The sequence below is a fragment of the Phalacrocorax carbo genome, chromosome Z (assembly GCF_963921805.1).
Source record: "Phalacrocorax carbo chromosome Z, bPhaCar2.1, whole genome shotgun sequence".
Taxonomy (NCBI): Eukaryota; Metazoa; Chordata; class Aves; order Suliformes; family Phalacrocoracidae; genus Phalacrocorax; species Phalacrocorax carbo.
In genome coordinates this window covers 55,535,440-55,558,895 of record NC_087548.1, presented here as the reverse complement: position 1 = coordinate 55,558,895, position 23,456 = coordinate 55,535,440, and the positions used below count along the sequence as shown (strand labels likewise).

Sequence of the window (23,456 nt, the reverse complement as noted above, 5' to 3'; positions counted from 1 at the left end):
GGTAACAGCTTTCTGTATGGCATTCACACATCCTGTGCTAAACACTTCTAAAATCTTTTAGATTTTACCCTGGATAAGGCAGAAGTTGTTGCTGGTACAGGCAGCAGTGATAGTACTCTGTCATCTCTGTTGTTCTGTTCTTAAGTACGTCTAAACTCATTTCACAGCTGATTAACTGTTTTTCAAATAGAGCATACTAACACAGAGAGAGTGAAGGGCTGTGAGCAGCAGTAGCTGGGCATTGGATTTTCACCTTCCACGTTCAGCTCTCAAAACACCAAGCCGTGAGTCCCCCATGAACACAAAGCAGTGACAGCCAATGAAGGGCTATATCAGACTTACTGTTGTGTGTGTCAATAAAGACAGGAGGGGTGCTTCCAAGAGAAGACAGGGAGAGCTGGAAATACACAAGACTGGTCCGGGCAAGACCTTATGAGTTAGTAGTGCACAATTCCAATCAGGACAAAGACCTTTAAATGGTATGAAGTACCCTCGCTGTTAGTAAAACAATTAGGGGTCTGAGCAGCCTGTCTTAGAAGCAGTAAAACACAGGATATGGGGCATACAATTGCTGTCTATCAAAGAGAGGATGGGTGCAAGGAAAAGACCTATTTGAGCTGAAGTACAATGTTGACACAAAAATAGGAGATAATGTTCATGCATTGACCTTGTGATTTCTCAGCACCAGGGCAGTTAGGTTTAGCAACAGTCTTTCCAGGTAGAACAAAAAACTACTTTTAAAACAGGCTGCAGCTCTTTGGAGGGTGTTATATAATATGTAATAGCCAAAAACTAGACATGTCTGTGCAAGTATCTCCTATACCTTAATAACCATCTGGGCATTGTTTACACTATATTTTGGAAAAGCAGTGTATTTTACCGGTTCTGCAAGCTTAATTTCACTCTGCAGGAAAGATTACTTCAAGAGGAGCAAGGGTTTGGGTATAATTGAGAGAAGTGAAAGGGCAGCAGATGAAGTTGCATCCAAAAATGCTCTCACTTTGTGAAATTTCTCATCTGCACTGACAGACATGAAGTCATAGGTTTGGCTTAGCCTTAGATCATGACATGGTTATAATTAACAGCAAAGACACCAGAGGAGCAGCTGCAGAGTTCAAGTTCCTCATTTTTCCCCTCCACGTTCTCTCCCTGCAGGTATCACTGTCCTGCTTTCCCTGACTGTATTCATGCTGCTTGTGGCTGAGATCATGCCTGCAACTTCTGACTCAGTCCCACTAATAGGTAAGTTGATTTTCTCTGCTCTGTGAACAATGTGTGGTGCTTCTCAAGAGTTGTTCAAAGCCTATTTGGCTCTTTTTGTAACTACAGTTTTGCCTTTCAGCAATGTCAGGAGTAGGTCTCTGTCCAGGCTTTACTTTTTGCATGTATGAAAAGACCCTACATGAGGGCTCAGGAAATATCAGATAAGGTGGTAACTGCAAGGATTGAGGGAACAAAGAATCAACACGCAACATGGAGATTTGTGTAGGCAAAGCACAAAGTCAACACCACCAGTGCAAGGTATGAGTGGGATACTGGAATAGCGCTCAGCCCTAGCTCTGGAGTCATTGAGTTTACCCATAAGGTCCCTTCAACAGCTCTTTGGATGAAGTTGCTTGCACAGACAGCTTTTGAAGGTCTCAATGCTGCTGGCTGGAGAAAACCAATCTTTCTTCCTCCACATCACCCACCCTCCCTGCTGTTATGCATCTCTTCCCTGCCTGCATCCTTCTGCTCCTCTTCTCTCTACCCCAAGAGCAACTCCAGATACTACAGTCAAAATTCAAATATATTGCTGGAACATTTTTAATATGTGCTGAAAATGATGGGACAGGTTATCATCTTGGGAACATGAGCTAGACAGACATTGTTACATCCTCTGTTTTTGCAGGACCATCCCTTTACCTTGATCTCATGGAGCCTCAGTTTCTCAACTGTGAACTGGAGAAAGTGTTATTGACCGACACCATAGCACAGTAGAGAAAAATAAACCTGTTCTGGTTCACAAAATAAAGTATGCACACCACAGGAAAACTCAGAACCTGTTTAATTATGATGTCCTAAGCTAAGGTCTATCTTTGCATACAGATAGTGACTGAAGTGCACATTCCAGATAGTAGAAATTAAAAAAATATTAAACAATATATCTATGAGCTGATGGAAGGTGCACCTCACCATTGTATAATTAAAGCCTCGTACAAGTTATATGAATAGGACAAGAGCATTTACTCAGACAACCTCATTATCTCGATTCAAGGATTAAAACCTCAGACGTAACTGTGGGGAAGGAGAGTGACTATGCAACAGTGAGGGCAACAATGCCCATAGGCAAAACTTTCTGAAAGCCTCCAAATATCTTGGACATCTTATTGAAAGTCAGCAGGAACTCTTGCCTCTAAGCCACACAGGAGCTTCCAAAAAACTTAACAAAACCTTTCTCTGAAGATACACCTGGGACTCCACAGAGGCAGATATAATTTTAAGAGAAACTTCGTGAGTAGTGGGGAGACACAAGGTATCTTGGACCAGTGTTGATGTAATTTTGCTTGTGTAATGCATAACAAAAGCCATTTGGAATTAGTAAAGGGATGCACTTGCCTATGCCCAGTCTACTAGCTTTAACCAGACCAGTTTCTACTGATACAGTCCCCTATTATAGAAGGTAAGATTTGTACCAAGAAAAGCTGTGAGTAATTATGTGTTATTAAAGATTTTGATGCTGTAATAACAGATTAATTTCCACTTATTACAGCATAGATATGTGAACATCACATATCAGGAGAGGGTGAGGGGCAGCAGTGTTGGGGAACCCTGTTGCATCAAGTTCCCCTTCTCCAGGTGTATATTAGCTCAACTATTAGGACCTCTCACATCTTTTTTACCCTATTTGGACCACAAAGTCAAGGAGATGATAAGGGAGTCTTCTCATGAATATGCCTTGTTGACAACATGTATTGTTGCAAGTTTTTTCCTAATGCCCAAACAATTAGAGCGTATCAAATGTATTAGAAACACACCTCTCAAAGTTGTCATGTAGGTCAAACACAGTCTGTTTCTTTCATCTGTTCATTAGCTAGATTTTATATTGTGAAACGCTGTAAAAAATACTCCTTGCACATGGATGCATTTTAACACCCTGGAGACTAACTTCAGGTACCCAGATGAGGGATGTCTAAAACAATCCTGTGGCTACTGTCATCTGATGCTTCCCTGTTACAGCCCAAAAGCAATCTGAATCTTGACACACTGGGGCGAAGTCACGCTACATGCTCTGAAACTCGACCATCCTTGTGCAATGGAAGCTCTTGTTTCATAGGATCACAAGATAATTCAGGTTGGAAAATACCTCAGGAAGTGGAAAACTGTGTCAAAAGTGTTGCTAAAGTTGATGTAAATTATATCTACTGTTCTCCCCTTCTCTGCAAATATTGTTGTTTTATTACACAAGGCAATCATGCTGGTCAGACATGATTTACCCATCATAAATGCAGGCTGGCTCTTCCCTGTCCCCACCTTCACCCTCAAGTGTCCAGCAATGTTCCCCAAGAACTTGATCCCCAATTTACCCAGGCACCAAAGTCAGAGCGACAGGGCTGTAGTTCTCTGGATTGTTCTTTTGGCCTTGGAATGATACCCTTAGGAACTCTTGGTGACATCTATCTGGTCCCGTGGACTTGGGCAGGTTCAGATCAACCCCTGACTCCATCCTTGTATGCTGCTGGTTGTTTTCCTCATCCGTGAATCATGTCTGTAAGCACAGAGACATAGGAGACCTTGATGGTGAAAACTGAGGCAAAGTATGCACTGTCTTGGCCTTATCTCTGTCCACTGTCACTGAATTGTCCTCCCCATTCAGCACCAAGTCCATGCTCTCCTTGTTCAACTTTTTACTGTCTGTGTAGTAATAGAAACCCTTCCTGTTGTCTTTGACTCCCTTGTCAGTCTCAACTCCTGCACTTTAACATTCCTTACACCAACCCTAATGCCCAGGTGATGCTTCTGCGTTTTCCTTTTACAGCCTGCCCCTGCTTCCAATATCCACCCTTCTTCTGCACCATGAGTTCCCAGCTTAGCCCTGCTTCATTCCTGATGTGTTTGCTTATTTCTCTGAGTAGTAGAAGGGACTTTTCTTGCAGTTGAAGGCTGCTGTACTTCAAGCCCCTGCAGTTTTCTTGTGCTGCTTTATCTTTCAGAGCCTCTTCCAGTGGGGTACCAGCTACTACCTCCCTCCAAAATGAGAATTCTGCTTACCTGAAGACCAATGTTTATACTCTGCTTTTCTCATTCCTCACTCCCTTCACAGTCTTGAACTCCACTATTTCATAATAACTACAGCCTAGGCTGCCATTGATTACTATCTTCCCAACCATTTCTTCCTTGCAAATGAAGAGCAGAGCCAGGAGTGCACCACCTCTGGTTGGTCTGTCCTGTGCTTGTATCAAGAAGTTGTCACTGACATCCTTCAGAAATCCTCTTGACTGCTTGCATTACACTGTGTTGCCTTTTCAGCAGACATCGGGGAGGTCCAAGTCCCTATGACAACAAAGATCTGTGATACAGAGGCTTCCCTGATTTGCTTTCAGAAGGCCCCATGCCCATATCTACTGTGTTTGAGTGGCCTGTAATGCACTCCCACCACAGCACCACTCTTGTTGGCCTCTAGTGAATCTGACCCACAAGCTCTCCAGCAGTTCTCATCCATCCCATAAAGTCTCTCACAGCCTAGTGTCTCCTTTCCATAGAGGGCAACCCATGTTGTTTTCACTGTCTGTTCCCCTGAAGAGCTTGTACCTATGCATCAAAGCATTCCAGTAGTGAGAGATATCCCTCCTCATATCAGTTATCCCAGCAACATTATTGTTTCATGACCACACACAGAGTTCCAATTGCTCCTGCATATTTCCCAGGCTTCATGCATTTGCTCACTCTGCAGGTGAGCACTTCCACCTTGTTTCACCATTCCTTTCTTGCTCTGGCCACCTAGCACTATTTTCTTTTCACCCTTGTCCACTGTCTCTCTGTTTAAATTTGGGTTGTAATCGTCCTTCCATAGTATTCCTAGTTTAAAAGCCCAGCTCCTAACTCCTTGCTCTACTCAGAATAGGCAAGGAAAGACTGCTCACCCATTTGGCTTCAGCAGCCAAACAGACCTTGTTCAGCAAGTGCTCAAAGCTGGGCTGTGTGCTCTTGAGCTCTGAAAAACTTATCTGTACTCTAATGGGGTAACAAAGATTACTTTTTCAACAGTGATCCTACAGGTGATCCCAGATGGGGTATTTTAGCTGCTGAACTGGATATACCAGTCATTGATCACAGTTCTTCAGTGTGATCTCTGGCCAGCTGAAAATCCTTAGGAATCACTGTGAGGAAAGGAGGGTGCTTGGACAGCTTGTTCAATTTTTGGAGAATCTGCATGGTTAGTGCCAGGTTACAGGAATAAACAAATCTTCTAAAGCATGTGGTTTGAGAAGGCTGCAAGCAATTTGATCTTGCAGTATAAAGAACCATTGGCGGTCTGCAGAAAAGCCACTGTCACTGGTCTCCACGCATGTGGGAGAAGAGATGCTCCAAAAAAAATTACCCCACACACTTTAAAGATCTGCATTATATTCTTAGAATCTGGGGTTTTAAAAGCAAACATGCATCTACACCTACCTCAACCTGGATGAACACTCCCAGCCTTTACTAGTACAAAACCACTAGTGCCTAGCATGCTGTGCCTCTTACTTTTCTCCACCTTCTGATCTCAGCTTTAGCTACCTAACTGTAATAACATGGGAAATTCTCATGGCTGCTGTTTGGATTGTCTTTCTTGATGGAGCAAAGGAAAGTTGGCCTACTATGACACCAAGATAAAAACTAGCTTCGGAGGTCTGCTATTTGCAAAGAGATGTGGAAATCATATCTCTGTTCTTCTTAGTTGATGCCACTCTCCCTTGACCTCAACTTAATTTACAATAAATGAAGCAACTCTCAGCCTAAATAATCACAAGGAAGAAGGTGGGGCAAGACATTTGGGGTTTTTTTACCTCTCTGCAAGTGGCTCCCCACTTTCCTTGGTATGTCCTCTGCATTCTGTCTGTAAAGCTGCCCAGAGCAGTCTCCACATGTGCAATTTCCCCACATGATGGACTCCCATTTCTGTGTAGCCTTCTGACTGCTGTGCTCATAGACATTAAAAACAAACCAAGTTCTTTTCTGTAAAGAGCAAGAGATAAAGTTTGGCCTAGAAATCAACACCAGTCTGCTCAATGTCCTTAAACACCAGGACCCTGCTGCTCTTCTACACTACAGGGTGATGGGTAAAGCTCTCCTTTCCACAGTGAGAAAGCCCCTTTCCATGCCAAGAAATGTTCTAGTCAGACAGGCTGTGTCACTATATTTGCCCCTGGCTCTCATTCAGCTTTCTTGAGGGCTTGCATTCATATCAGTAACTAGCTACCCCTCGCCCAGCAGCATGTTTGGTCCTGTCTTTCTGCAGAAGAGCCTCCATTTTTTGGAAAACAAGATATTTCCAAAAACCAGTTTTCAGCAGCATGCATACAGGTGAAGCAAGGCACAGCAATCTTTCAAAAGTTGAATCCTGCCCTTCTGCAAACCCATCTGTGATGCCAAAGAAAGAAGAAGCCTGGGAACCAGAGCAAAAATGCCTCTGTTTCTGTTTAAAAAATTAACCACCCATAGCAACAGAAATCAGCTCAGCCATTTGGATCAAAAGCATTAAAGTCCCATGACATCTACAAACACAACAGCTTGGCCAGAATCCAACACAAGTTGACTGCATGAAGAAGGCTTGTTTCACTACAGGGTCCTGGAGGTCCCTCCTGTCACTTAAAATCTCTAGAGTGTAGCTCCTAAAAGACTTTCAGACCAGGACTATACAGTAGCAGCTGTGTCCTAAACTTACCCTTCCTAGTATAGCTTAATAATGCCTCATGGGAAGTGTGTCTGGCTGCACTCATTATTTGACTTACCTTTAATTTCTCTCTTTAAAAATTCTTTCATCAAGCGTCTGTTTAAGTAGACAGCTGGGGTTCATTACTAGAGGAAAAGACATACAGAAATGCAGAGAACTCCAGATGTGTTAAATGCTTGAAATTACTGGTCTGAGTGCACCAATCACTGGGTAAAATCATACAGCCTGTGTGACAGAGCTCATGTATATGACAACAATTTTTCTTTCTGCTTCTAAAAACCTGTGCAATTATGCACAGTATTGTCTCGCACTATAAATGCCAGTGACTTCATGAGGATTTCCTGGACTTTCCTGCGTCTACCACATAACACCATTGCACCCAGTCTAGTGCATTATGTAAGAAGGGATATTCATGACCCGCCGTGTTGATTTCCTGGTTCAGTCACCAAAATGAAATTTAAAAAATGCTGTTATTTCAATTTGAGCTCTTGTACAAGCTCAGGTCCTGCCCATTGAAACAAAAGGCTTAGGTAATTCATCTGAGAACTACACTTGAGGCATTTAGATCTAAACTGAAAGGGCATTTTATTTCTGTAAATACAATGTGATCCATGTAAATAGCACTGGGTTATCAGATCCAGTTTTGGTAATGGTTTTATGACCATCTCTGAAGAAAGGATGAGTTCCTTCCTTAGGCAATAGACATATGCCTGAATTCCTTTTTTTAATGAGCACTGTTCCTCCCTGTTTAAAGTCTCCATATCCCTGACCTGTTTCATTAAACCATGTTTTCCATTTGAAAGCAACCTTGTAGTTAAGGCTACCAAACCATGCATTAAGAAGTCACTAAGGAGGAAGTTCCCCTAAGTGAAGACAGATTCCTAACTGTAACGCTGCCCCTTCTTGACTATCTTTTGACTAGCACCTCCTTAAGATTACACAGTTAGTGGTCATGCTTACCAACATCCAGCAGTACCTGATAAAGCAGTGACCAGAATCTCATTCATATTGCACTGCTGTAGGAATGCCTTAAAAAAATCAATGTCTCAGCTGCTAGTTTGGACTCACAGACTTAAAATAAAAAATTCAGGTCCTAATTACAACCAAAACCAAACAGAAAGACAGATTAAGCCACAGCCCATGTTGAAGTCAGGCATGGCCAAATGACATTGCTGTGAAAAACTGAGAGCAACACAGTTATAAGCATAATCAGCACAGCTTCTTAACCCTTCTTTCTCCCCGCCTGCAATATCACTTCCAGAAAGGAAACATTCAGGGCAGATGGCACTGAAAACTTTGTAGCTGTCCCCACTTTTCCCTCTCCCTCCATGATCCTGGCTTCTTCCAGCACCAGATGGGTTTTTTTTAAGAAAAGACCATTAAGCCCCCAGTGCTAGTAAGCAGCAGGTTCACCTCTTGTTCCACTCTTCATTGAGACACAGTCTGTGGGGTCCCTCCTCCACCCACCCACATCCACCTTGCACTCACCTCTGGTTTACTGTGCTGCAGTCCCAATGCTGTGAGAACAGGGAGACGTTGTGCAGAGACAGAGCCTAAAATGCTTTCTTTGAAAATCCCACCCAGCTGTTTACTCTCATATTGGTCCAAAGCTACTGCAGTCTTTGGGTTTAGGCCCCAGATGGCACAGAAAGTAGTCACACAGAGAAACAGCTAGGAGCACCAACAGCAGGACACTTTCAGCTTGAGATCAAAGCTGCAATAAGCTCTGAGTTGGCTGCTCTTCCTCCAGCCTAGCCAGTGCTCTGAGGAAGTATCACTTTTGAAGTACTTTGTCAAAGCAGGTAAGGCATGCTTCTTCCAAAAAAGACAAATCTTGAAATGAAATGTTCAGAAGTCTCAAGCCAGTCAGATGGCTTTTTTTCTCCCATAAACACTTTTTACACCTGGAAATCCAAGGCACCCCCTTGCACAGGTGAAGTGCTTAATAATTTATGATTTTTTTCCATGCCCAAATAACTCCAAAGTGCTGCAGATCATTATTTCCTTTCAGCTCTCTTCAAAATAACACCATTGGTTTTAGATCAAGAATCTGTATTTTGCTTTAGAAGAAGTTTTATAGCAGAAAGCAAGGAACACCTGAAAGTTGGTGTGTGCAGAGGGTGCCTGAAAGAGGAACAGAGGGCTCATGAATATGAGGAACCATCACTTCCTATGATTGAAATTCATGTGGGGCTTCACACTTTGGCTGGACGTATCAAATAGTGCAAAATAAAAATTACCTTCACCTCCAGAGAACAAAACTGCATTTCTCTCTTTCTTCTTTTGCTGAGCTCCTCTACTTGATTCTTTAAAAACCACAACACTTTCTTGCTGCTTAGAGCTCTACTATCATGATATATTTGCAGCCATGTCCCCTCCTTGCCATTCTTTATCATGCCTACATTATTTCAGTAAGAATGAAGGTTTTACACTGCAAATATATTTGCAGCAGATGCTTGGGATGATTTCTTGCAGTTAGTCGTACAGCAAATGAGGCTGCAAATTATTAAGACAAGGAAGCAATGTGGTGCTTTGCCACCTCCAGGAGATACAGATTGGTTTAAGTTGTGAGCATAAAGTGTTAGTGGTTCTGACTAGAGAGAGAAAATGAGATTAATCTCCTGCTACATTTTCTGTCATCTGCCTGTATGTCCTCAGCTGCTGCCACTTCACTTTATTCTGTCTCTTTTTTATTTTGTGGACTGCTTTTCCCCCCTCCCTTTCATGGTCCTGCAGGGTGCCTTTCTGACGGCAGGACCCTGTTCAGCCTTTTCCACGAAACATTCACAGCAGCTCTTATGGTTTCATGCCTCATGACCAATGGTGCTTTTCCCAAAGCCACAGGTCTTGGACACTTTTTCTTTATTTAAAAAAAAAAACCACAAACAAACAAAAAACCAAACCACACTTTTCCTTTTCAAACACCAAGTTCTATTCTTCAAAAGCCTGTGGAAGGAGAAAGAGTTTGAAAACACTGTGAAAATACTGCCCCTGTGCCCTCTACAAGTATCATAACCAAAAGGTAGACATAGGGTCCAATCTTGAATTTTCTCACTCTTTTAAGACATTTCATGGTTATGAGGGACCTGCTGGACTGAGATGATGCTCTTAGCTTTCCATTGTCAGTGAGAGCTAATGGATGACACAAGGTGTCCCAGCTACAGAAAATCTTGACAATGGTGGAAATTGTTTTCCTGCCTATGTCCTCTTCTGTGTACAATAGTAAATCAGCCAGCAAGGGAATCTCTTCCTTACCTTTTGGTTTCCCTGATCTATGAGAAACTGCCATCACCCATTGTAGACTGCAACAGCATCTGTCCAGCACCAGCCCTGTTCCCTGCCATAGGAGAAAAGCAGAAGGATGGTTGGAATCACCTCTGCTGGTGTTTGAGGTTTTCTGCATCCTCCACAGGGTACAGTTCATTAACCTGGACCATTTCCAGAAGAAGAAGCAGTGAATATCTCATGCTGTGCATGCTCTGGGACATTTCTCCCATTTTCTGAGAGTTCACCAGAAGCACTCAGCACTGAATGATTCAAATGACCTGACAGAGCAGCTCTAAACCAGTCCATCATTTTGTATGCAAAACCTGAAGTTTCCTGCAAAGAAGAAACACAGAGGAACACCAGTGTATCCAACTTGATCACTGGGAATACTGAGCATGACACTCCTCCCTCCCCCACTATTTCATAGGAAGAGAAGACTGTAACTGGTCACAGTGGAGAAGCTCTGCCTACCCTGTGATTAACTATGTTAACAAATCTGGATAATATACTGCTTTCTGTCAGTGTTCAGTGATAAAGTCAACAAGGCAAAGCACCCATCTAGAATCCATCTTGCTCTTCTGCTGCTTTATTTATACTACTCCTAATCTGTCCTTAAAGATAATCCAGTTCCACTCAAGCAGCAGATCTTCCAAAACATCTCTAAAATAATCCTGAGATGCTTCTCTAACATCAGATAATGGCACAGAAGGTCCAAAAACAGTACTGGAAGCTCCTCAAGTTATGAATTATGAGTCATTGCCATCCTTTTGATATAGGTGATGTCAGAGGATGTCTGCAAGAAAAAACATTTGTTGTCACTAATTTTTTAAAAAGACTATCTGGCTATCTGTAGTTGTATTGGATCTGTACTTGTTATGACAACAGCACTTGATCATTTTCTGACAGTGCTGGGACTGAGGCTGACAACTCCCAGATGTTAAAACAGCTCTCCCAGTAGCATGTTACATCATGCCTCCTTTGGCAAAGAAAGGCAAGAAAATAAATTGTAGAAGTGCAAATACTTCATACTACTTGAAAGAGATCAACTGAGCATCCAAAACAGCTTTTCTGTTCACACAGAATTGCTGAAGAAAGCAGCTTGCAGGTTTGAAAACACATGAAGAACATCTAGTTCAGCACATACCAGTGCAGAATTTGGTATCCAAGGGAGATGTCGCTGAGTAAGTCAGGGATATTGAGGGGCTCCAACCACAGGTCTTCTGGTCCCTTTTCCTGGCCCATGTCAGCTGTCCAGGGCAGAAAGCACAAATGAGCCAGTTCCCCTCTGGAAGGTGTCCGTTGCCCTCAGCGCCTCAGCACAGCTGACATACAGCAACAAGGTCCCTGCTCTTTCAAATACACTCTGGGTTGGGATTGCTGTTCCTGATACTGCCTACGGTGAAGTAATTTGTTAAAGTCTCCAAGATGACCCATCCATACCAGCGACGTTCTAGTAACCAGGAGTTCTTAAGTAGGATACGGAGAGACGCTTTGTGAGAGTTGCTGAGCATTTCCCTTCTGCAATTTAAATTAAAGGGGCTGAGTTTCTTTGTAAAATCAGATTTGCACTTAGCACTGCCAAGAGACACACGTAAGGGTAAGACTCTGAAGGAGCAGCAGCTTCAAAGCCCTATCTACATAAGTGCTGTAGGATTTAGGATGGACCCTAAATTACTGGTGAAAAAAGGTCTGATGTCTGGACTGTGGCTGCTTCTGGGGAGACCAAAGCTCACTGCTTGTCTCCTGTACTACATCTCACAAAAGAGCATCCTATTTCTGTGCTCTGCAACATCAGTGGAGGCCTAGAAATACACTTAACTAATTCAGGGCTGTGTGGGTCTAGGGTAGGTTGAATGAAGACTGTAGTGCTGTGGCTCCAAGGAAAGTGTTGTCTATACACATTTTAGCTTGATTCTTTCAGCAGCTAGCTACCTCTGCTCATAAGGTTGCTGGGAAAGTCGAGTCATGGTCAGATCAGAAGGGGTGCTAGAGGTGAAAAGGGACAGCAGCCCTTGTAGCAGTCACCATGTGAAGGGTTTGATCTGGCTGGTGCGAGCAATAAAGACAGCCAAGAACAGAGATGCCAAGCCAGCAGACTGGAGGAGGATTAAGGCATGCTTTTACGGAGGTGCATGGGAGACAGCACAGAATTCTTCCCTACCAGCTCCCCTGAGTGCTGCAGATGGATAATGTTTTTCTGCTGCTGAGAAAGAGAGAATATAGGATTATAGGATTAAACCCGAAAGTGAAGATCAGGAAGTGCTGAGTGGGTATGGATACCGTTTCAGACCCAGCACCATCTTGCTTCATGGACATACCCATTCAGTTCTAGGTCCTTTCCTTCCCCTACAGGTGAACTGTCACTGAACGGAGGCCCAGCTAGGTCTTGGCCATCCGTACCTGTGGCTGTGCCTCAATGCATGGTCTGGATTGTAAGCACAGAGTCATGTTTTCAGTCAGAGCCCCATGGGCAGAAGATCTAGCAATTCCTTTGTCAGCAATGGCTATTTGGTCTACCTTGTCTTGCCACAGGAAAGGAGGCAACAGCCTTCATCATATCTCCAACTAGAGACGTGAAAGGCTAATGTGACAAGTGTGCCAGCCATTGCTACTTCCTTCCTCCCCTTCGTCGCAGAGGTTTATCAATATGAACTAATATGAACCAATCAGATATATATATGCACTTCAATTAAATTTATTTCAAGTAAGGTCAATTTGATGCTCCAATGAACATTAGCTAACCCCAGGTTATGGGTGTCAGGTGGGAACTATCACTGCACAGCCAACTTAAGAATCCTTAAGGTTTAGAATGAGGATCCAAAATGTGCAATCACTCACCTAATAAGATGAGGGATCTCAACCTTGAGGAGTTACCTTAGGTGGCATCCTGACCTAAAGGGAGAGTCCCTGACTGCAGACCTGATGCTCTGAGAAGGACCAATTCAATAGGCCATCCGTCAGGGCTCCGATTATACCCTTGTCAAATCTGACCTGAGATTGTATTTGCCCATTTCCTTTGGGCCGAGGGCTTTGTCTGTTGGCAGCTGTGTGAATGACAGCAGTCACAGCCGGAAAATGAGGACAGGAAAGTAAGGGTGGGAAAAGCAGCAGCAGTGGCTGCTCTGCTTCAACAGTCAAAAGCCCCAGTCTCTATAAGGGTGGGTGCACCTGCCACACCCTTTCACTGCTGATTCCGCAGGGCTGGCAAAATCCAGCCCTAGAGGAGGCTGGGCTACCTCAGGGCTTTGGAGCTTTGTCCCCCTGAAATGAATACAGCACCTGCACCTACCTGGGCTGCCTAAGTCTACCTGCCAGTTCTCATTTCACAGATACCTTGTGACGTTTGATTGCCTGACACTGATAATAGGGCTGAAGTACCATGCCCTATTGTCAGTCTTGTGGCTGAGGGAATTGGGGTTGTTTAATCTGGAGAAGAGGAGGCTGAGGGGAGACCTTATCGCTCTCTACAACTACCTGAAAAGAGGTTGTAGTGAGGTGGGGGTCAGTCTCTTCTCCCTAGTAACAAGCTATAGGTCGAGAGGAAATGGCCTCAAGCTGCGCCAGGGGAAGTTTAGGTTGGACGTTAGGAAAAACTTCTTCACCGAAAGGGTTGTCAGGCATTGGAACAGGCTGCCCAGGGAGGTGGTGGAGTCTCCATCCCTGGAGGTATTCAAAAGAAAGGTAGATGTGGTGCTTGAGGATATGGTTTATTGGTGGACTTGGCAGTGATAGGTTAGTGGTTGGACTCAATAATCTTAAGGGTCTTTTCCAACCTTAATGATTCTATGATTCGGTCCATCCTTACTTTCCAACTGAAAACTTCACTGTAACTTAAGGGCCCCCTACCCCTGCAAAAAGCAGGTATCCTGGTTTTGTCTGGGATAGAGTTAATTCTCTTCACCGTAGCTGGTATAGTGCTGCTCTGGGTTTAGTAAGAAAATAATGTTGATAACACACTGATGTTTTAGTTGTTGCTAAGTAGTGCTTACACTAGTCAAGCACTTTTCCAGCTTCCCGTGCTCTGCCAGGCACACAAGAAGCCAGGAGGGGAGGGGGCACAGCCAAGGCTTATGATCCAAACTGGCCAAAGGGATATTCCATATCATATGACATCATGCCCAGTATATTAACTGGGGGGAGTTGGCTGGGGGAATCAGTGATGGCAGTTGGGGACTCGCAGTGTCAGTCGGCAGGTGGTGAGCGGTTGCATCGCTTGTTGTTTGGTTGTTTTTTTCCCCCTCCCCAGGCATCATGTGTCATGTGTCTGTCCATCCCCCCACCCATTTTCCTTTTCATTATATCATTAATGTTATTATTGTTACTGTTTCTGTTTTATTTTAATTATTAATCTGTTCTTATCTGAATCCATGACATTTCTTACTTTTGCTCCTCTGATTCTCTCCCCGGTCCCACTGGGCTGGGGGGAGTGAGTGGTTGTGTGGTGCTTAGTTGCTAACTGGGGCTAAACCATGACAGCAGGTGATGCACGCCTAGCCATCTTCCTTGTTTATATCCAGGCAAAAACATAAAACATCTTTCTTTAAGGGTCCACAGGCCCCCTACAGTTCCCAGTCTGTTCTTGAGAGAACTGTTTTCCCTGTTTACTACCAGGTGTCCGTAGTAGTTTCCTGACCTCTGTTCCTGGGTTTACAGCACAAAGAACTGAGAGTGTCAATTCCTCTGCTAATCATTGGCTGGGATCTTGAGTAAGATAATACCAAGGTGTTTCCAAGTTCAACTAGGTGACTAATTTTCTAAGGATCTGTGAAAAATATTAGCCAAAGCCATTTTAAATGGGCCACTTCAGGCCGTTGAAGTCTGGTGGCATCAAAATGCATAGAATTTATGGAATTTATTTAGTGACCTATGGAAGTAATTAAACCAGCAACATCAACACTGCTGTGTTTGTGCTACATGGGGCATACTAGAATCTGATCAGCCAGTTTCCCTGAAACCTGAGTTCCTGGTTTGCTCTGCTTCTGCCTGGCTGTTGGCTCTGTTGCACCTACTCATGAGAGAAGAGAGACCTTTCAATTCACCTCATGCTCAGGACTATTCTTCTAATCCAGCTGCAAGCTGCATAATTCATTTTGCTATGGAAAGCCATGCCCACCTCTTGAAGCAATTGCAGCACTGGTTTCAGCAAGCCCTGAGAACCTCATTATTATGAGCAAGCTTTTTGCTGCTGAGCCAGTGGGAAGTGTTATTAAGACACAGAGCTGGAATAAAACTTGCCTTGGAGCCTGTATTGAACCTCTGACTTTTCCTGCAAGCTGCAGGAGGTAGGACCAGAGGTGGAAAGAGGCTGTAGTCTGGGGCACTGTCATGTGCTCTCCCACATTGCCCCATCCTATCAGCCAACAGTAATGCACCCTGGTTTTTTGCCACAGCAGCCTTCAAATGTCATTAGCCCTGTGGATAACTTCTCTTAACACTCCAGTGCATCAGCCTCACTCCTGGCATGATGAAGTTGTGCTGCCACTTAGGAGATACAGTTTCATATCTCAGTTCAGGCACTCAGGAACTTGATTTCTCTCCTGTGTAGCAGGCTTAAATGTAGCACTCAGCAAGGGTGTAGCATGCTTTCATAGGAACCAAAACAAGTGGTCTTGAGGGCTGAGGACAGTGCTGACAAATATGCCTGTCCTCTTGTGAGCAGTGGTGAGGTGAGGGAGAAGGTCTGGTGATGCTTCTGAGGGGGTCCAGTGTCACCAGGAGAACAGCATTTCTCTCCAGCAGCTCTGCTGATACTGTGGGGTGGCCCTGGGCTGGGGATGCTGGTGTTCAGTTGGTCTGGTTAGCTCAGCTCCTCACTGCCCTGGCAGCAGATAGGGAGCAGGTCTTTAGCAGGGGGTCCTGCACTCCTTTCTGGGAAAAAAACCCAAGTAGTTTATGCCTTTCACTGGTTATAGCCCTTCCCTTGTTGGCAAGGAGTGAGCTGAGCAGATACACTGAAAACCAGAAAAGGTCTCAAATGCTCCCATATGGAAGACCAGAGAAGAGGATGTTTGGATGTGATGCGGTGCTCCTCAAATGTAGATCTCAGGGCATGGCCAAGGAATATTATTTGCCTTTTGTTTGTTGGGTTTTTGGTTTTTTTTGCCTTTCCTAACCAAGTCCTCCTTTCACTTGCAGCTCAGTATTTCGCTAGCATCATGGTCATTGTTGGTCTGTCTGTGGTGGTAACAGTGCTGGTTCTGCAGTTTCACCATCATGACCCTCAAGCAGGAAAGATGCCCAAATGGGTAAGCAGCTTTGGTGGTAAATATTCAACAGCCTACTGAAGGGAAAAAAACCTAATCTAAAAGCTATAGTAAACTAGTTATAGATGAGAGGCAGAAGTTGTTCTCCATTAATCTGAAGAGTCAGCTACAGACAATACATGTGACACGTTTGCTATTGGAAGGAAAGAACAAAAATACTAAATTTGATTTTCATCAAAATGGTATCTGTTATTTGGGTTTTCTATTTAAATTTACAATGGGATGGTTGAGCCATGGCAGAGTAATCTTGCTCAGCACGTACTTTGCAAGTGCTAACCCCGTGGCAAACACCTTTGATTTCTTACCCAGCAGACACCAGTACTGATAAAATGTGGTGGACATTTCCCAGCACTAAACAAGCACTTACTTGTCTCTGCTGGGCAGTTTGTCTAGTTTGTTCCCTTACAAAGATTCTCACTGCCGTTTGTGCAGAGCTGTAATCTCCCAAAACAAAGACAGGAGGTGAAGCCAATTTACTCCATCTTACAGCTATTCCAGTTGTGAGCTGGGTCCCTGAGGTGCTGGTAGATCAGGAATCCCAATACCTCAGTGTAGTGAGGGTGTTAAACAGTGAACGCAGCTATGCTTCTCACAGCTCGGAGCTCACTGCTGCTGCACCACCAGCAGAAACAGAAAGGCAATGCTGTTGGCCTCAGCCCGACTGTATTGAGGAGGCCCCTGGACTTCCCTGGCTTGGTAATCTGACTTCTGCTGAAGCCACAGCCACTTCTCTGTGTGAAAAAACAATTTTGTCTGCTGTCATCTGATCAATTCTCAGTGCATTACCACGTGGACCCTCTTTTCTCTACAGCAGACTCTGTTAGCCCAGCGAGGCCTGGCACCAAAGCCAGCTGGCTTTCAGGAGGAATGTGTTTCCTTTAGATTTTCAGGTTAAAAGAAAATTATGCTTTTTTCTCTCTCCTTTTCCTAAGAATAGATTTTTGAATAGCAAGGTATGCTTTGTATTTACAAAAAAAAAGGAACGAAAGCAGGAGCAGATACTAATAGTCACAGTGAGCTACCTACCCACCTGGTTTCACAGAAATCTGGTTGTACAGCATCCCTGGTATCTCACTCACCATATTTGTCATGCTAGACAATTATCCTGACATGATGTTAAATGTTACATCATTACCAATGTAAGCATGAGTACAGAGCAGCTTTCTAATTTAGCCTCTCTAAAAATAAACAGTAACATCAATGCAAATCAAAAAAAAAAAGAGCCCAGTAGCAATTAGTCATACTAACGATTATTTTTTCAAGTGCTGTATCATTTAAAGTCATCATACTTTCAAGACAGCAGAGCATGTGAATTCTGGATGACCCTGCATGTAAGCAACACCTGAGGGCACAATTCTGGGTAAATGTGCTTCAGACGTCTACATGGACAGGGTATGCAGCAGCGTAACAGCCCCAGTGAACAATTTTTTGGTTTGTCTGCTTTTCAAGGAGCCTAGAGACAATGGCTCATGTGAAATCTGCTCACAGGCCTTGCAAGTCAGCTGTTGCTCTCCACCAGTCTCTTGCTTTCTTGGCTGGAAACACAGTTTGCAAATAATTCTCACTGTTGAGGAACCTTTCTCAATGGCCTGACAGCTGAACTAGCATACATTAAAAATACAGTTAGGAAGCAAAGACTATGGAAAGCACTACTGGAAAGCACAGATGGTAGACTGTGAAAACTGTAGACCAGGCAAGCTGACAGGGCTGAGAGATCTCAAGAAAAAGAGTAAATGCCAAGTGTGTATGGAAGAGGCTGACCCTAGAAAAGTGGGCATTAGTCCTCTGCAAGGCTCAGACATTAGGATTCATGGCAAATTCTGATTATTATCTTTTTTTTCTGTCCACCTATGTCAGATATTTCTTACAAATAACACCCTGAAAGATTTTTCTCAGTAAAATCCAGGAATCTGAGATAGCCATCTGCAGAAAGAAGGAAATTAGTTACCTGAAATTTGTTCTCTGCAATTCCAGCCCCAACAGACAGCCCCACCATTTACTTACTCCCTGCACCCTCTTCATCCTGGCAGAGCCAGATGTCAGTTTATTGCAAAGCTCTAACCCTGATTAATAGTTACAGGGTTGTTCTCACTTCCTGCTTAAATGGAATTAGCTGCTGGAGTAAGTTGCATTGGGCTTGTGTGGGAGCAGTTCCAGACCTAGAGGATTTAACTGACCACATTGCCTTAACACCTGCTTTCTAAACTATTTACAGTTAAGCAGCTTCTTTCCCCTGCCTATCTCTCAAGGGGTCTGTGCTTGGCCTTTGAACCAGAAGAGGGAGGGGATGTGTGTGTTAATATTTAGCCTCTCTGTAGGTGCTTGCTTCTCCCCTTACTCCATTGCTGAGAATTGTGCCTCCATTTTCCAAGAAAGGAGTTTAAATCTGAGGTGTTCAGTCAGGGCATTTGTTGGCTACTCAGCTGAGAAGTGAGAGCTGCTGGCTGCTTAACACTTTTGATAATGTCTGCTGAGCTAGCATAGAGAAGATCACTAAAGAAGGTTCAGCTAAGGAGCAGTTTGGGAGTGGGTAGTATTGGACATGGGTTACAGCTCCATTGACCTACTTCTGCTGACAGCCAAAACTGTTGCATAGGTGAGAGATATGGAGAGACCAAGCACAGAGATAAGAAAGGGTTTTGTGGGAAAAGGTAAGAGCACTCTGGCTCTTTGCTGTAGCTAAATATGGTTTGTCAGGTTTCAGGCTTGTCTTTTGATATGTTTTGAATGGGGACATGCACAGATTTGCTCAGGTGCTGAAGCGCCTCATCGGGAGAGCTTTAATTGGAGACTCTCCCTTCTGGATTAGGCCAGGCAGGTGTCTGTGATAGGAGCTAGCAGTACAGCTGCATTATGTTTAGGGGAGGACCTTGGTGGAGAGGGTCACAGCAGGGTTAGGCTGTTGACCTCTGAGGGCGGGTGTATCTGTGTTCTTCCTTTACAGAAACCCAAATTTAATAATGCAGGTAAGAACATAGATTCATACCATCATGCCTGTGCTGTTTTCCAAAAATCCCTGTACTGCAGCTGCCTCCTGAATTAATTAGTATGACAGATAGATGCCTGAGTGTCTATGTTTTCAAGGAAATAGGGCATTTGGAAGCTCAAGCAAATTAAAAGCTGTGTTGCTGTCCTCTCTGCATATATTTTTCTATGGGAAATGGGTTTGCTTGTATTTCTAATGTAATTTCCCTAAGGAGTAAACATGTTGTCTTGAAAGAAACAGTAGCATTCCTGTAGAATAGAGCTTTTTCACCTCATGTCTCCTTCCAGAGCTAAGGCAGACATATTAACGTTTTCTAATAAGAAAGTTTCTCTGGTTTAGTATTTTGGAATTTCACAGTACTGGAGAACTAATTTATCTGTCTCCTTTGCCACTGACACTGTGGAAATATTGCTACAAATTAAAGACCTTTATTTTGTTCCGTGATGTTCCATTTTGTGTCCATAAGCACTCAGAGGACATTATAATGAAGTAAGTTCAATTAAATCCAGCATTGTTTTTTTAGGCTGCTGTATTATAGTTTTCCATTTGCCTGTGGTGACCATGGAGAAAATAATGAAATATTTAAAGACCCCGATGAAAGCAGAATAATATGAAACACAGGAAAACAGCCTTTCAGCATGAAGAATAAAAGATTCATTAGTGGGAGAGAAGCAGAAATGCTCACAGGAAATGGCATGGGGCTGTGACCCAAAAAAGCTCTCACTGCACATTTTAAAAATTGTATAACCATCTTCCACAGGTCATTGTTTTTGGCTTTTACTGTTATTTTGGCTTTTACTATTATTATTCCCACCTGTGGTAATTAATGTCTCCTCCTTTCTGAAATTATGCTTGTCACTACAGCAGCAACTCAAATGCTAGCTGTTATTTCCCCATCCCTGCATCTGTACTGTGCCAACACAGGAGATATCACAGCATCTGAAACAACCCTGGAGGCAAACTGTGGTCCTGAGTCAAACATGGCTAAAGTGACTGGAGCAGGATCACACAGGGAGTCGTGGGCCAATGCTCAGAAGTGAAACAGATGTCAAGTTTGTTCTCTCCTGGACATCAGATTGTTTGACTTGCAATCAGAAAAATAAAGTAGTGAAAGAGGCTACCTATCTTCCCAGAGGGTCTCTCACAAGCACATTGCAAATGCCCATTTTGTATACATAATACTGAAGGACTTTATCATTACAAGATTTTACTAATTTAGTTTGCTGCTTTTCACACACTATGTTACTGATTTCACAGCCTTTTTACTGCCTTTCACAGCAAACGATGTTAACAATAGGAATCATAGCAGGCTCAGATTTCAGCCAACACATCTGAAGGTTGATTCACTGGGAAAAAATGCTGGATGCTCTCTCTGGAGTTAGCTTATTTGATGACCTTGACAAGAAACATATGGGGAACAATCTGCCACGTGCAGGTTAGAGCGCTCTTGAGATGTGCCAGAGCAGTTGTACACCAGAGCACAGGGAAATGACAGCAGTTAATAGTAGCACTCAATTTAATTGATTTACTATTATTCTTTTGAAAAAAGGCCTGCTGTATTATGTGGCTGAACTCTTCAAAGGAGTATTAAAATAGCTTTCAAATAAAAAACCCAAACCAACAACCAAGGCTGTTTATTTAGAATTAAACAATAGAGATGGAGGTGGGGAATGTGCTAAAACCAGCTGTTAGTCTGTGGTGTAGGTTTTTTTTCAGCAGAATCTAAATTGATTTTACATTTATATGTAAATTGTGCAATATTACATATACATATGTAAAATAATCACATACATATAAAACACATACATGCATACAAAAACATTGTTCCCCTCAAATATTTGAATATCTCTTTCCATACTATCTGAGAAATGGTTGAAAATGATGCAGCCAATTCTGTACCCTCTGCTCAGTTAGAGAGATTGTGGATGGTTTGCTAAAGATAGGACTTCAACAATCATTGTGTAAAGTAAGATTTTGTATCTTTTTTTGATTTATAACCTAAGTGCGCATTGAACACCTCTATGTCCAAGACATACCCAAAAAAAAGTCATTCTTGGGAAGAAGCCAGACCCTGAAAAACCGCATTTGAAAGCAGATAACTGGAGAACACAGAAAGCAGTCAGTCTTTCTGAAGTACCATACAGACTAACTATTATAGTAATGAAATATTTCAAAAATGTTTAAAATACACAGAAGTCCCCTTTATTTCTATGATGATCACTCTATTTCAGGTCCGTGTCATGCTGCTGAATTGGTGTGCTTGGTTTTTACGAATGAAAAAGCCCGGGGAAAATATAAAACCCCTGTCTTGCAAATATAGCTATCCCAAGCACCACCTGAGTGTAAACAGCATGGAGATGAATGTCCTACCCGGGCACCAGTCCAGCAATGGCAACACAATCTATAGCTACCATGTGATGGAAAATACTTGCTGCCCCCAGAAGAATGATTTGGGTAACAAGAGCGGAAAGATTACTTGTCCCTTACCGGAAGATATTGAGCTTGTTCAGAAGAAGGCTTTAATGGATACTATTCCAGTGATTGTGAAGATCCTAGAGGAAGTTCAGTTCATAGCAATGCGGTTCAGGAAACAAGATGAGGGTGAAGAGATCTGCAGTGAGTGGAAGTTTGCAGCTGCTGTCATAGACAGGTTATGCTTGGTTGCATTTACTGTTTTTGCCATCATTTGCACATTTACAATACTCATGTCTGCTCCAAATTTTATAGAAGCTGTCTCAAAGGATTTTGCATAAGGATTTCAGAGATGAGCACAATATGATGATTGCCAGTAATTTTGCTAGATAATTTAACTCAAATAGAGAAGTGTACTTATATGTGCTTATATGTACTTACATACACAGAAGGGGATGAAAATAACTTCAGGAGGTAATTGTTCCTGATGTTAGTGATTGTATAGTAAACATATTGATGTCTCCTGCTTACTTCATAGACTAGTTCCACGTGTAATTATGTCATGGTCTGTGACGAATAATAGACAATAATTCAAATCTACAATATATTTATTACAAGTTAACACTAGTATCAGTGTGTTACTATGAATTTGTGAACTTTTAGCTATTGTTAATAATTTAAATGATGATTGATGACCCTAAGCTTTACAGCATTTTGTTGTTTCAGTATATTTGTGTTTTATCATTTTTCTTTAGTGTGGCTGTGACATTCACTTCTCAAATATGACAGATGTATCTCCACAGTCTTATATTTATTATATTGTATTTACGAAAATAAACTATCATCATGTTAGCTCTTACTACTGCAGTGACTGGAATGTTTTCTTAGTAAATATGTTAACAGAATGTACTTTTCCCAGAATAATACTTCTTTTTTTTCTTCTTTTTTTTTTTTTTTAATTAGGAAATGCTGGTTTTGAGGTTGGGAAAAAAATTCATTCTCCATGCTGACAATCATAGATATTAATGGTGCCTTCTTTTAGGCTTGATGGCTCTTAGTTAAGCTCTACTGTTGCTTAACTGTTGCTGTCATCTTGACAGTCTACTTAATTTGAAATCTCTCTGACACTTGGCCAACCTAATGCCTAATACTGACTAACTCTGTGTAATCAGGGCAAGAATCTTGTCTCTGCAGTATCTGTAGGAAATTTGCCACTGATTTCATTAGGATCAGATTTCATATTTAGTCTAGACCACTGAAGTAGTACTTTTTGAAAATGCTATTAGTACAGTCTCCATTACAACTTGCTCTGTCTGGCTTTGTTAAAAGGGGTGTGTAAAAGGCTAATTTTATTTGGTAAATTTTAAAGTAGCAATGCTTATTATCAATTTTTGGTCCGTAAGTACTCTAATATAATGTCTCTATATTAATTAAAAATAATCCAGTTATGCCACTTTCCTGGAAGAGAAGGGCAAAAAAACATATTCTCAACCATTCTCTCATATTATTCTTTCCACTCACTACTGTGGATGGGAACGATACCTCTATCTGTGTGATTTTATTTTGGCCGCTGATCACAGCAGAGCTAAAAAAAGGATCTGGTCTCATGTAG

At 42.6% G+C, this 23,456-nt stretch overlaps 1 protein-coding gene across 1 annotated transcript in view; it reads left to right on the top strand.

The window, feature by feature from the left end:
• LOC104048075 (neuronal acetylcholine receptor subunit alpha-7) overlaps positions 1–22,456 on the top strand; it is a 72,904-nt gene extending 50,448 nt beyond the window's left edge. The window contains exons 9-11 of the mRNA XM_064438187.1: positions 1,156–1,242; positions 16,319–16,428; positions 21,664–22,456. Of these exons, the coding sequence (XP_064294257.1) occupies positions 1,156–1,242; positions 16,319–16,428; positions 21,664–22,185 (719 nt within the window). The 3' untranslated portion in view covers positions 22,186–22,456. The remainder of the gene's footprint in view (positions 1–1,155; positions 1,243–16,318; positions 16,429–21,663) is intronic.
• The last annotated feature ends 1,000 nt before the right edge of the window (positions 22,457–23,456 follow it).